The sequence below is a fragment of the Triturus cristatus genome, chromosome 6 (assembly GCF_964204655.1).
Source record: "Triturus cristatus chromosome 6, aTriCri1.1, whole genome shotgun sequence".
NCBI lineage: Eukaryota > Metazoa > Chordata > Amphibia > Caudata > Salamandridae > Triturus > Triturus cristatus.
In genome coordinates this window covers 440149662-440163970 of record NC_140589.1, presented here as the reverse complement: position 1 = coordinate 440163970, position 14309 = coordinate 440149662, and the positions used below count along the sequence as shown (strand labels likewise).

Sequence of the window (14309 nt, the reverse complement as noted above, 5' to 3'; positions counted from 1 at the left end):
AAGACAAGTTAGATTCAACCAACCTTATGACAAGTTAGAAAATTGTAATTCCAAAATAGATTTACTGCAATGTGTAGCACTTTACAGCTCAGTCTTTGCTCAAGGATACAACTCTAGGACACTGATCAATGATTCTCAAACAGAATGAGACTATCCATAGTGATGTTGGAAGATTGTGAGAGGTATGCGTTGCCGAAAGACCAGAAGAGCTGTGACGGAGTCACACATCTGATTGTTCTTTTTTGCAGCATGAAAGTGTTACACACTATCTTAGTGACTGCTTAACAATACACCACCCATTATGTTTTTACCCATTCTCTTTTTATTTTTATTTGGGTTTATAATCTTTGAATATGGAACTCTCTTTACCTAAAGCTTTCCTGTTCCTGGTCGGACATCCCACATACACCCTTAACCCTTGCTTTGTACCCAATAAATAATACCTCAACTGCTTTCTCTGAATCTTTGTCTTAACGCAATTGAGGTACCTGTTTACCCTTATATATATTTTCTGTCAACCAATTAAGGTGTTTGTCTTTTGTGTTTTGTGCTTGCTTTCAAGTCTTCCCTCTTCGTTCTGTATACAAATGCATTGGTTGAAGACATGGTCTTTACTGTTTGTTGTTAAATAATTGTATGTTTTTCTCTCCCTCTTTACTTGAATCTGTGTGTTTTCTTGAAATATTAACGCGTTTACTGCGGTGTAAAATTCGCCGCGGTGCGGGCGTTTCCGTGCGCAGGCGGGGCCGCGTCAGCCAACGGACGTGCGCAGCACTACGGAGGTAGTGCTCACGACGGCCGTTGGCCTACGCATGCATCGAAAGGGTTAAAGCACAATAGGTCTGATGTATGTGTTTAAATGTTTTTGGTTCACTATTTGTAGAAAAGCCACTTTTGAAATGTTCACTTACTTGTTGTTTTAAGTCTCCAGTCTGTTTTTTTAAGATAGTCTCTTAGCTCATCACAAACATAATTTGTTTATAATTGTACACATGATTGGTGAATAGTGGTGAGCTTTCGTTTCCTTGACAACATAAAAAAGCTTATCTTTGTGTATATTATAAGTGTATAGGAATGTAGATTTACACATGCTCCTGGCATGTTTGCAGCCTTGAGGAAGCCTATGGCTAGGCAAAACACATTGGCTGTGCTTGTCTGTAATCTCTGAAGAGGAATGGAATAAAAAAGAAAACACAAGCAAGGACCGACTCGTCTTGTTTTCTTTGTTTCTTTACATAACTCTTTGCTCTCACACTTTGTTTTTTGTTGCCTCTCATTCCATGTTATATTTTTTCTAATGTATGAACAATTGGTAGCTGGTCATTTCAGGTGGGCAACTCTGTTTGTTAAACAGTGAATACTTCAGGTGGTGCAGTAATAGGTCCCCCGCTGCCAATATGTGTTTCAATTTAGCAGAACCAACATTGATTGGAAAAAGACAGGTAAGGTAAAAGTCACTTTCATGTTTTAAATTGTGCATCTCTATGTATAAACTCTTCATTATCCCATTAAATGACAATAACTAATCATGTATTAACAGTGGCCTTTCAGTAAGTAGAAACATTTGCAGAAATCTATGAACACATTTGAGAAACTATTTATTATGAAAACATATGTTTCATGGAAAGGTCAAGAATGAAACATTTTATGTGTATTTAGCATTTCTAGTTGTTTGCTTTACAAACAGTGTTGCTTTAGCCATTTGAGGCATAGTAAGAGTAAATAGGATAGCTTACAGTTTTTAGGCATTTTGAAACACATTATATTCATCAAAAATTAGGCATGTCACTTCTGCAAATGCATTATAAGCTGCATTATTTTCATAAACTTTTTACAACATGCTATCTCAAAAGTTACTGTTTAATGTATAGCATAGGTTTTGTACTAGAAGAGTCTCCTTCCTGTACAGAATACCATGCTGAGTCTAACTGTAAAGTGCTGCACACATGCAAAGTTGGAAAAGGTTGGAGCACTAAAAGGATTTCTCCTAGATGATGTCAATGTCAAAACTGCCTAAATTTTTGGATGCAAAACCCTATCTACTTTTTTCAGTAGACTGGGTTTTCCATCAAAAGCCATGGTTGGTTCCATGGGAATGCCAATCTACTAGGCATGAAAAGCCCCCTTGACTCTAAATAATGCAAAGCATTGCTAGGCGCTGCTTTATGTCACTTTCAAGCAGCCTTCCAGAACAAAATAAATTTATTTTTAAATATTTTTATTAACACTTTCTTTAATCTGCATATCTTACACAGCAACTATAAGACATTGTATATTCACCAGTACACAGTGACAATTTATAAACAGTACAATTACAAGTTAATATTCACATAATTAATTTCTAATGATTCTTTATTGTATGTACCAACATTGCGACCCCTGACAGGGGAGGGAGTTGCCTGACTCGTCACACATTTCCAATTCATAGTATCATAGCCAGGAGCCCCAAATCTTGGAGAATTTCTTTGGGCACCCTCTTGCTTTATAGGTCAGCTTTTCCACCCCCATATAGAGGTCCATCCCTGACCTCCATTTAGCCTTTTTTGGAATGTTTGGGGTGCCCCAGTATTTTGCTATGTCCCTTTTGAATACTACTAGTCCTAAGTTACATAAAATGAGGGTATGTCTGGGTACATCTATGTCTGAGGGTATACCCAATGGAGCATATTTGGCATCTCTGGGCAGCTGTGTCTCAATGACCTCACTAAGTTCCTCAAATATCTTGGGCCAGTAAATATTGTATCTGGGGGCATTCCCACAGGGTGTGTATGTACGTCCCTATGTCCCTGCGGCACCGCAGATAGTCCGGGGATGCTGCCCGCCCAATTCTATGGAGGCGGTGTCTGTCAAAGTATGTTCTGTGTAAAATTTTAAATTGAATCAACCGTAGTCACAATTAGGCCTGGGCCAAAATTCCGTTCCGTTCGCGGAAATTGCGATAATTTGGCATTTTCGCGTTCCGCGGAAAGCGCAAAAATGTCAAAATTTCCGCATTCTGCAGCTTAGCGATAATTTGTTTCTTGCTCGCGCTGTAAAATAATACATTCTCGCGTGAGCACGATCGCCTTACCTGAATCCCAGCGTTCGCCGACAAGTTTTCCTGATCCGGTCGCGTTCTCCACGAGATGTTGGATTGTTGGTAGCCATTTGCGCTGTCTCGCGACAGTTCGCGCCCGCAGTAACGTCATGCGTCGCGCGATCACGTCTTTCTTCTCGCGATCATGCACCGCGAGACAAGTGAAAACAAGATGGCCGCGCCCGCGAGCAACCGCATGGGTAAGTTGGCGAGCTGCGACCACGCAGAAAATACCGCGAACGGGCGGGAAAAAAACTTCCACGTCTTCGCGATATTTCCGCGTGTTTGCGGAGATTTTTTACATTTTCGCGATAATTTGCTAAAGTGAATTTCGCAAATTCCGCCCACCCCTAGTCACAATCTAATAGCTACCTCTCTTGGGTATATTAGAGCCGCCGCTCAATCTACGTCTTCTAGTTCTTTCAGGTTGTTTTCCCATTGCGCCCTAAGACCCTGTAGATTATCTTGGATATTATTCATTAGGGTTTTGTATGTCAATGAGATGGCTTTTTCAGGTATTTCTCCCATAAGTAGTCTTCCTTCAAGTGTGCGTATTCGGGTATGTTGGACGTGTCAACCCTTTGAGCCCTCCATGCATGTTGTAGTTGTAGGTATTGATATCTCTGGCTATCATTTAACTGGTATTCCTGCTGTAGGGAGCTGAAGGAGGTCAGTGATCTGCCCTCAAGGAGGTCTCCCAGTCTGGATATTCTGATTGTGTCCCAGGGCCCAAACCCCCTCAGCTTCCCTAGTTCTGGTAGGCATGTGCCCTCCCAAATTGGGGTATCCTTTGTACGTTTCGTATCCCATTGAATTTGTCTCTCAGCTCCTTTCCAGGCCACTATCTACCTCTGGGTCGCAGGTACGAATTGTCGGAGTCCCTTGCCCCCGTATATGTAGTGAAGGCAAGTGCGGGATTCAAATTGGCTCCTCTCAAGTGTGTATGTTGGGTGATACCCTGGTAGGTGTCCCCATTCGTTGATGGCTATCAAATACGCTGCGCAGTAATATGATCGTATGTCCGGGAGGGCAATCCCACTATTGTATTGATTGCCTTGGAGTGTTTCGAGTGCAATCCTCGGCTGGCCCCCATCCCATAATAAAATTTGCACCTCGTCAACTATTGTTCTAAAAACGTCTTCGGGTATCGCGTTATAGGTATTTTGGAGAACGTACAGTATTTTTGAGAGTGTGATCATTTTAAACATTGCTGCTGTACCTGAGTAGAGTCAAAGGTAGCCATCTCCATCGTTCTACCTTGCCATGGAAATTGGTTACGATCCTCTGTATATTGCGGGTGAGGCGCAACGTTTTATTGGCAGTAATGTAGGTACCTAAGTATTGAAATCCCTCATGTTCTACGTGCAGTTGGCAAGGGAATTCTCACGTGTTGATAGGTCCCCTAGTTGAGTAAAGATTGGATTGATTCCAGTTAATTCTGTATCCTGTGTCGTCCATATTTCTTAAATATGTGTAGTATGATTGGGAGTGTCACAGTGGGTTTGTTGACATATAGTAGGATGTCATCAGTATATAGTCAGATTGGTTCGTCGTGGATTGAATTGGTATCTGGGTAAACTTGCTTATGTCAGGGTGGGCCCTGACTAGGCATGCTAGTGGTTCTAGTTCTAATGCAAATATCAGGGTGATTGGGGGCAGCCCTGTCAAGTGCCCCGTTCCACTGGGCATGGATTTGACATTGCACCATTGACCCAGACCTTCGCCTGAGCTGAGGTGTACAATAATTCAATCCAAGCCAGAAATACCAGACCAAAGCCATATTTCCTTAGTGTCTGTCTCATGAATGGCCAGTGTATGGCATCAAAAGCCTTTTCCGCATCTAAGGCAAAAACACTCTGTTGTGAGTTTCCCAGCTTTACAGATAACTACTATTGTGGCCATTCGGAGGTCAGGGGGAGTATATTCCCTATTTGTGTTTCCAGGTACATTTAAAATAAGTATGGACTAGTCTAGAATTCATCTTGAAAAATGTAGCTGGTATTCCATTTGGTCTTGGGGTCTTCCCAGTTTTTTGTTTACCTATTGCCGTTACTACTTCTTCTAGGGTAAGTTCTTTCTCTAGAGCCTCTCAGTCTTCTGAGGACAGGGAGGGGAGGTTGACCGACTAAAGGTAGGTTTGAATTCTGGGACCTTCTGACAAGGTCCTGGCTTCATATAAATCCATGTAGTAGCCTGCAAAGGGGTCAGCTATGTCTTGTGCTGCTGTTAGTATATTACCTCCCCTATGTATGGAGGACATCCATCTAGTTTCTCTCTCTTTCTATCCCAGCCATGCTAGAAGCTTCCCCACCCTATCCCCAGTCTCATAGAGGCGGTGTTGTGTAGCCAGAATTAATGATTTTACCACTGTGTCCCCTAGCTGCTCAATGCTTCTGTGTGTGCGATCCATAGACGGATCTGTCACATCATTGAAATCCCCTCCCACTATACATGTAGAGGATTCAGAGATCAGTAGGATCTCCGTTACCTTGTCCAGGGTCTTCTGCTGCAGTCTTGGGGGTGGGTAGACACTAATCAGGGTGAGTTCTTTTGCCCCAAACCCAATGAACTGCGGTATATGTGGCATTAGATCCACCCAATTTCTATGTATATGAAAGGGTTGTGTCTTTTTAATGAGGATCGCCACCCCCCTGGAGCCTGTGGAGAATCCTGCATGTGCCAGTGCTGTGTATGTTCCCCTTCCTAGAAAGGCACAGTGGGTGCCTTGGAGGAGGACTATATCTGGTTGCAGTCTCTTTAGATAGTTAGTCACCAGCCCTCTCTTAATCTTGTGGGCTAGGCCATTGACATTCCATGTCATTATGGAGTACCCTTCCTCATTACGAGTCTGCACTGTTGGTTCTGTCATGGTTTCTGTCTGTTTGCTGACAGAAGTGTGGATTTGTCTCCTGATGTCTATCTGCTCTATTACAACTCTTAAGCTGCCCTTTTCCCTTTTCCTTGGAAGTAATATTCGCCCCCCCTTCTCTCCCACCACACTCTCTCCCAGTTCCCACGCACTTAACCCGAACTGTCAACATGTCAATTGTGTCGTAGGTCGTAGGTTAAGCCTGAGAAGTCTGTAGGCCCCCCATCTCCTTATTAAAGGAACAACAACAACTTAACTAGGGATATGTCTGATTACTAGACTTTTAAACTGTTCTTTGATGTATTAGAAGAGTCCCAAAAAGGCCCCTATGTCCGTCATACTGTCTTTCGGCCTCAGACTAGCCCAGGGTGTTTCATCCTTCCTTGCTCTCTTCATGTCACAGTTGTAAGGGGTTTTCTTCTGCTGCTGTGTTCGGTTCCAGTTCCTCCAGACAGGTGATCTTTTGCAAAAGCAGATGGGCACTTTCAGAATCGATTGAGAGTTCCAGTTTTTTGGGCTCAGGGGTAGAATGTCTTCTCGGGCAGGTCCTTGAGAGGTTCTTCCTAGTTTTAATTTGTAGCTTACCTTCATCTGTATCTGAGGCATGGATTACATCTTCTGTGGTCCTCCTCCATCTGAGAGGGGTACCTCTCTTCAGCGTGCCTGTGTATCCCGGGCCACGCTTCAGTTTCGCCTTTGCGACCGGGGGTTGATGTCTGGTGTGTGACCCACTGCAGGGAATCCAGCTGTATCACTTTGTTGCCGCGTTGGGGGGTGGGGACGTTCTTCTATCTAGCTCCATGCCTCCTCCGGTGTTTGAAAAAAGAATATTTTGCTTTGGAGGATGACCTTTAATTACGCCTGAACAAGAAGCATGTATTGAATATGAAGGTTTCTTAATATTTCTTTGACTGAATCAAAAGTCCTCCTTTGCTTCTGGCCCTCTCTTTAGTAGTCTGAGAACACCATTATTTTGGTCTTGGTGAGTTGGATCTCCCCTATCCACCGCATCTCATGGAGTATCAGGTCCTGGTCTTGATAGTTCAGAAAGCGGGCGACTAGCGGCCGTGAAAAAGCCCCTGCTAGTGGTCTCAGGCCCAGCATCCTGTGAGCCCACTCAATCACAAAACAGGACTAGAACTGTGCATTCGGAAGAGAGTCTTTAAGCCATTTATGTAGAAAGGTTCCCGCATCAGATCCCTCAATGGTCTCAGGAAAGCATATATGAATCGTAGGTTGATCCTATGTGCTGATTTTCTGCATCATCTTTCCACATGATTTCTTTCATGGAGGCCGAAAGACAAGTAACCTCCTTGTGAAGGGTGTGAATTGTATCTTCGACCTCTGATATGCGTTGTTGGGCTAGTGTGACTTTTTCAGATATGTTGCATAGGTATTGTCTCAGTAGGGTAACGTCAGAGCGGACTTCTTCTATTTTACCTTCTAATACTTCTCTGGAGGATTGTATCACCTGTCAAAGGATTGCATTATCAGGCATCTCCACCGTTCCCCCGCTGTTGCTTGGGGAACGGCCAGTACTTTCGCATATTTGTCCATTTTCCCTTGTCTTTGTGGCTTCGGTTCCTTGTCTCTTGCCATTAGGCAATAATGTGTTCGGTTACGTTTTGGGATATAGATCTGGGCTACGTCTTGATTGTTCCTTCCAATCTCTGCACCAATTACTTTTACTTTGCGAACGTTGGCATTTATATGCAGGCCTTTCTTTTATCTTGACTATTTAACCCCGAGCTCACTGAGTATCTCACAGCCCCGGGTTCCTTCCCAGGCCTATCTCTTCTGTTTTGAGGGTGACCTGTCTACCTGAGCAGAGTCTAGTACCTATTCTGTATCACACATTGGTGTCTTTCCACCGAGACAGCAGCCCCACCAGGGCACCGGCCAGTTGCGGTAGCGTTTTAGATCTCGGCCTCCAGTAGTTGTTTGCCGTGTCTTTTGGGGTCTGGCTGGTTCGACCCTTTAGTTGTCGATCTGAATTGTGTCTTCGCAGGGGGCTGTCCATTCCCGGTGGGGCTATCACCAGCGACGGAGCCTGGGGGCCTCTAGATAGTGCTGATTTCCCTTTGGCCGTGTAGCCTTTTCTTCTGTCTCAGCCCACCACACTCAATCTTCATGGGTTTTATTGCGGTCTGTGGGATGTTGTGGGCTCCCCCTTCTGTCGAGGGCCCTGTTGTCCTACTGCTGAGGTGCCTCTCCCGACAACCCACAGCTTTCTGCCATGGCTGTTGCTGCAGCGGCAAAGTCCCCCCGGGTGTTTGCCCGCCTGGGAGCCCTGTTGTGGTGCTGGATCTTGCTTGCCGTGTTGTCTGTGTCGGCACACAGCTTTCGTGACTTATCGGTGTAGCCTCCAGCTCCTGGGTGGTGTCCGATCTCTGATGGTCCCCCTGCTCTGTTGAGGGACCGGTGCCCAATATCGGAGGATCTCTGCCACCACAGCAATGTCCACTTACGTGCTGCCTGGCTGGACCCCAGGTGTTCAGCCTTCACTGCTGTCGTGCCTTCACGGTGTAACCTCCAGGTCTGGGGTGGTGTACGAACTCTGGGTGTCCCGCGCTCTGTTGAGGGACTGGTGCCCAATTTCAGAGGGTCTCTGCTGCTGCAGTAATGCCCGCCTGTGCACTGCCAGCTGGATCCCAGGTGTTTGGCCTTCACTTTCACCTCTTCCAGGTCAAACACGGGCTCACAGGACTCATACAACGGGGCCACTCTCAGCCTGGCCATGCCTGGCACCCAGGTCTTTGTCCCACTCTCGTAACCAGCATGGGCTCTCTGCGCTCAATAGGGGAGTGGTCTGGCCACGGTGTAGAGCCTTCGTTAAAGTAACGGTTCTCACCAGGCCGCCCATCTATTCCCCCTTGCAGCATAGCAGTCTCAGGTGGATCTCGGAGGAAGGCTTGTCTGGTCTGTAGGGGGAAGCTTCCCCTCTCTGGGCCCATCAGGGTAGTTTTGGCTTAGCCGCTTGAGTGCCGGGCCCCCTGTCTCACTTCTCTATAGCGGGCGTAGTCCTCCGCAGCAAGCTGCCATTTTGCTAGCAGCCTCCAGTTCGTACAAGGTCTGAATGGCACTCGTAATGTCTCTCCAAGTATCTCCAGCATGCTATTTTGCTGTCGTGTTGCGTGGAGTCACCTTAATGCCCTCGATGCATGAACAGACTGAGCTAGGAAGGCAGGATTTTAACAGGATCAATGCTGGGCTGTCGGAGCTCCAGTTGGATACGTCTAGTCCCCCATGTTGTTGGCCGCGCCCCTCAGAACAAAATAATTGTTGCACTGGAAATTTAAAATAAACGTTTTGCCCCAATTTGCATCAATTTCGCAATGCAAAGTGGATACAACATTTTAGTAAATATACCCATACAGGGTATTATATGTATTCCAAACATTAGAACTTGCTAACAGATGGCTAAAGCTGTCTGTAGCCCACACCTGATAAAAACTACAGGAGGTTTTGGATGGGACACAACACAAATCCAATCATAAGCTTCAGTGGAACTTGTTTTAACTCTGAAACACTGGGCATGTTTCACGCTAAGCCAAATGAACCAGGACTATTATTGCTGTACAGAGCTCTGCGGTACAGTTAATAATGAAATGTCCTTTGTTTGAAAATGAAACAATTCTGTATATAAATGAACTCGTAGATAACCTTGATTTTGAACTCGTTCTGAAAAAGTGCATTATTCTTTTATCAAGTTCCCCAAGTGCTTTGTACTAGGATAATGGAAATGTAAATAGGCAAGAACCAAACTCTGCTGCTGCAGGGCTAGCATAGTATAACATCTGCATTCATTTTAATATTTTTGATAGGTTCTTTTGAAGACATTTCAAGAATCACATATAAAGATCTAGTGTATATGTTTAATCGAAAAAATGAATTAAATGTGACGTGAACGATGCAAGTTTAAAATAAACTATACAAACAACATTTTAGAAATGGGCAACCGTAGTTAAAGAAATAAGAATGTGTTGCGGTATAATGGTGGCCAATTGTGCTTTGTAAAACCTGAGCCATCAGTTCATAATGCACCTTTTTTCTGTTTAGGTGTTCCTTGCAAAGTGTGTCTAGTATACATTCAGCATAAAATATTGTACAGCACGTTTTTTAATACTGCAGAATATACCAATTGTGGTAATGGACCATTCGTGCATTCTTCATATTGAAACATATTGAAATACTGTATGTTTTTATTTTGTTTTGTTCATTTCATATAGTCAAATGTGACACAATTGACTTACAATGTAAAGAGTGATAAGCCTTCTATGCTTGAAGTTGTACCTACCAGGGGCCATATTACAGGAAGTGCCCCAGGGGTGCTAGCATTGTGCCTCCCCCTGGGCACTTTGGTATCACAGAAGGGGCTGCAAATGATATTGCAGCCCTTTCTGTAATACAGATAGCACTGGCACACATGTAGCGTGAGCACTATCTCAAGGGGACATTCCCTCATTTGCATGGTGGCATGGCCCCTTGCAAATGAAGGAATCTCAATACCTCTGTGCCTGTGCCGTATGTTGGATTTGGACGCAAAGCCAAAGAAGCTGTCAGGAGGCACACTGAAAGTGCCCCAGAAAAAGGTGGCAAACTCACTGTGCGCCTCTTGATGACAACCCAGGAGGGGGCAGAAAGGGGATCCTTTGAACCACTGAGACATTCCTTTGCAGGTGGGTGCAGTCAGTCACTACACCGTCTGCAAAGGGATCCCTAATCACAGTGCAGGCGGATTGCTGTCTGCACAGTGAAACACTGAGATGCTTTGAAACAGCCATTCTATTTTTTCTTGAATGCACTGCGCCCAGAGCTGCACGAGTTCACGGCTGCACTGGGGTCAGCGCATTCACTGCATTATGGTGCAATTTCCCTGTTTGCGCCCTGCACACCACTTTAAATGTAAAGATGCGCTGTGGTGCAAACAGGAAACGAGCACCCTATGTGTGATTGGGCCCTTAAACTCCAAGGGCAAACTGTTCTCATGAGACCTCTGTTCCTGTAGTGAGTTTCAATCTAATACTTAAACAAACATTTAGAGAAACATATGTCAACAACTTACAAAAAACTGGAATTAGTTTTTGATTGAGTACGGGATACTGGAAGGATCTTGTGGTATCTGGTTGGGACCAGTAAGGATATGGGAGAGAAGCCTAAGACTATTTATTATTATACATTAGAGGATTATCTCTCATCACTCATTAATTAGCATATATTCCTTAGTGGAATAACATGGATTTACTAGTGTGTACAATGCAATGCAGAATATGCATGTCCAAATTTAACATTGTTGTGACACTGATTTTCTTAACTTTAAACAAAAATTGCACACATTTAAATGACACATATCTTGTTTAAAAGTAGAATATTGTTATAATTTTCAATTCACACAAAAAACAAATGTAAAGTGATGAATGGAACACCTTTCAATGTAAAATCATCGTTAAATGTGTCAGAAAAAAATTGTTGGACACCTTTACAATTCAGCCAATGTGCTTTTTTAGGATTGGAAGTCAGGAACACAGTTTCAGAAAACCCATTTCTCTACTGAGAATTCCATATACGGTTGTCGGTAACACCATCATTCATAGGTCTCCCTTTGGGTTATAATTGATAGAAGTAAGCCTGTCTCATTAATATTTCATGCCCCCCTCATATGCACATACGTGTCTATTATATATAAGACCCCATCAGATATCTATGTCTGCTCAGTGTTTTGTGTTCTTAACAGACCCCTATTCATTTGAAATAAGTAAGAACCTTTGCACCAGAATTTAAATGATAATTTCACATATACGCTCTATGGCAAATATTGCGTGACAACCATTCTACCATCACCCCTCCATAAGATGCAATTTTATTGAAGAAGATTCCGTAAATCGTTCAACCAGCACAAGAGGAGGTGAAAAAGGCCAAGGAAGGCTATCATTAAGAATGAAACTGTGAGATGTGAGCAAGAAAAAGATCCATAATGCATAAAACATTAAAGAGAATTACTTTGTACTATCTATTCCTTGGAGGACAAATGAAATATTCAATTACAAAAAATATGAACTGTTGTATAATCTGTGGCTGTACAACTTTGTCTTTAAACTCTGATATCAGAGCTCTCATTCCCCTTTTGTCTGTGCGCCATTTTAAAAGTCTAATTTGTGCAGCACAGTTTTTTTTTTACACAGAAGTTGATAATTGGATAATTTTCTGGTAGAGATTTTGTAATTTAAAGCTCCCCATTGGGTTTTTAAAGCATTCATTGAAAGGTTAATATAAAAAACTAAATCAAAATTTTGAACAGCATTTGAGCAATTTTCATTTTTGAAATTGGATGGCAAGATACCACATTGGACAAATGAGTGAATGTGGCTTCACTCAATAATATGTACTGAAAAACCGGCAGTTGACAAAGGATGGAATATCCTGCCAGGCAAGCTAAAATGCTGTGATTAAGTCAATAGCGAATCACAGGTTGTATTACACTAAGTTGCCTAGGGGCGTGACGAGCGTGTGCACCCTGTTTGTATACCCCAGGGCACTTTGGTATTACAGAAGGGGCTACAGATGCTTGTGCAGTACATTCTGTATTACTGATAGCACTGGAACCCATGTAGCACTAGCGCTGCATCGGGTGTGGCCACATGCAAGAATTAAATCTCTTTCATTTGCACTTGCATGAGGAGGTGAGATGCACTGACAGTGTGCCAGAATAGGGTGGTGCATTGTCAGTGCGCCTCCTGAGGACATCTCTCTGCAGGGGGGCAAGAGGAGTCCCATTGACCCCGAAACATCCCCCTGCAGGTTGGTGCAATCACTAACTTTATCCCCTCTTGAAAGTGCAGGTGGATTGCTGCCTTCACAGAGAAACATGGAGCAGCTTGTAAACAGCCGCTCCGTATTTCGCTTGAATGCACTACTCCCAGGGCAGGCACGTGTTCACTGCAGCCCATTCAGCGTCATTGAGTACACTTTTTTTATTTTACCTGATGCACCCTGAAGCACAAACAGAGAAAGTGCACGCTGTGATTTATATGGCCCCTGGTGTTTCATCTCCTTCCTGGCTAATGAGGAATGCCTGACACATCTTAAACTTCACCACACCTGTTGTCAGGCTGCTGTCTTCAGAGTAGGTATTTGTAGGGGCCAGTAGGCTGTCTTAAAGAGAGAAGGCTCAAGGCCCGTGGCAATAGGGCACTTAACTCTGCAACAAAAGTAATGATGTTATGGACTCTGTGAGTAGATATGGGTGAGCAGTGTGAGGCTAAACTCATGGGAGATGTAGAGGTGACTGGGGGTATAGTGAAACCCACTGCACAGTCTGATGAGGAGACATCATTTCTAATATTGGATGCCCCAAGAAGAATGACAACAATGCCACAAAATCAAGAATTCTCTCTCTGTAGTTCCAAACTGTGGATTTCTCTTCAAGTTATATGCCCATTCCATATACTTTTTAAGTTCTTGTAGGCCCTGAACAAGCTCATATTTTTGGCTAAAGCCTAACAAGTTAATCTGTCCTGTTTGATATTTTACTCTGCTCCCGATTTTCCTGTTTTACTAACATATATGTTTGCATTTAGATGTAGAATCTTCCATTACTGTACTGTAAGATGCTGTTTTACTTATACTTTAATAGATATATCAATGACCATATAAATAAATAAACAAATAAACAATTAGATACATTCTAATTAATTTTGTTTTAATACAGTAATGGAGAACCACAAATGTTTAACTGACATTTTAGTAGTGAAGTTTGTGGTTGATAATCTTTCAAATAAAGCACCCACTGGTGAGACAAGCACAGGTAAATGTATTTTAATCATTTGAGGAACACAATATAATTGATTTCGAAATACATCAAACTTACATTGGAAGGCACTCTGTACGGAGGGGAGCATTGATAGATCTGGTTTGACTTTTCTATCTCGTTCGGACATTGATCAATTATATATCTTTTCCCATTCTGATTGTATGCACTTCGCAAATAGCAGATGACAGGTTCGTCATCATTGTGGGCATCAAATGGATAGCAAGCATGCGAAACCAATCTAAGAAAAATAATAACATGTAGGTTAAAATGAATAAAGGTTTTGAATCTTTAAGCGCGCCTTTGCTTCGGGTCCTAAAAAGCACAGTACACATTCAAATTATATTACATCAGTGTAGGCCAGTCAGAAGCTTTTGTGGGGCTCAGGGCTAAACGAAGCTGCAGGGACCAGACTCAGAGGGCCTGATTTCAGTCCCAATTTCCCAGCTTAACCAAACTGTGTGCTCAGGAGCATTTACTTGTCTTCACTGTGCCTCCTTTTTCTAAATCACCACATCTGAGAACACCTTGAAATAATTCATTCTAGGATGCACAGT

At 43.3% G+C, this 14309-nt stretch overlaps 1 protein-coding gene across 2 annotated transcripts in view; it reads right to left on the bottom strand.

The window, feature by feature from the left end:
- Nucleotides 1–14309, bottom strand: part of TINAG (tubulointerstitial nephritis antigen) — an 806666-nt gene that overhangs the window by 118873 nt on the left and 673484 nt on the right. The window contains exon 7 of one of the 2 annotated variants that reach the window (XM_085610863.1): nt 13813–13993. The exons of the other annotated variant lie outside the window; for it this stretch is intronic. Coding sequence (XP_085466989.1) covers nt 13813–13993 — 181 coding nt within the window. The remainder of the gene's footprint in view (nt 1–13812; nt 13994–14309) is intronic. 2 annotated transcript variants of the gene reach the window in all.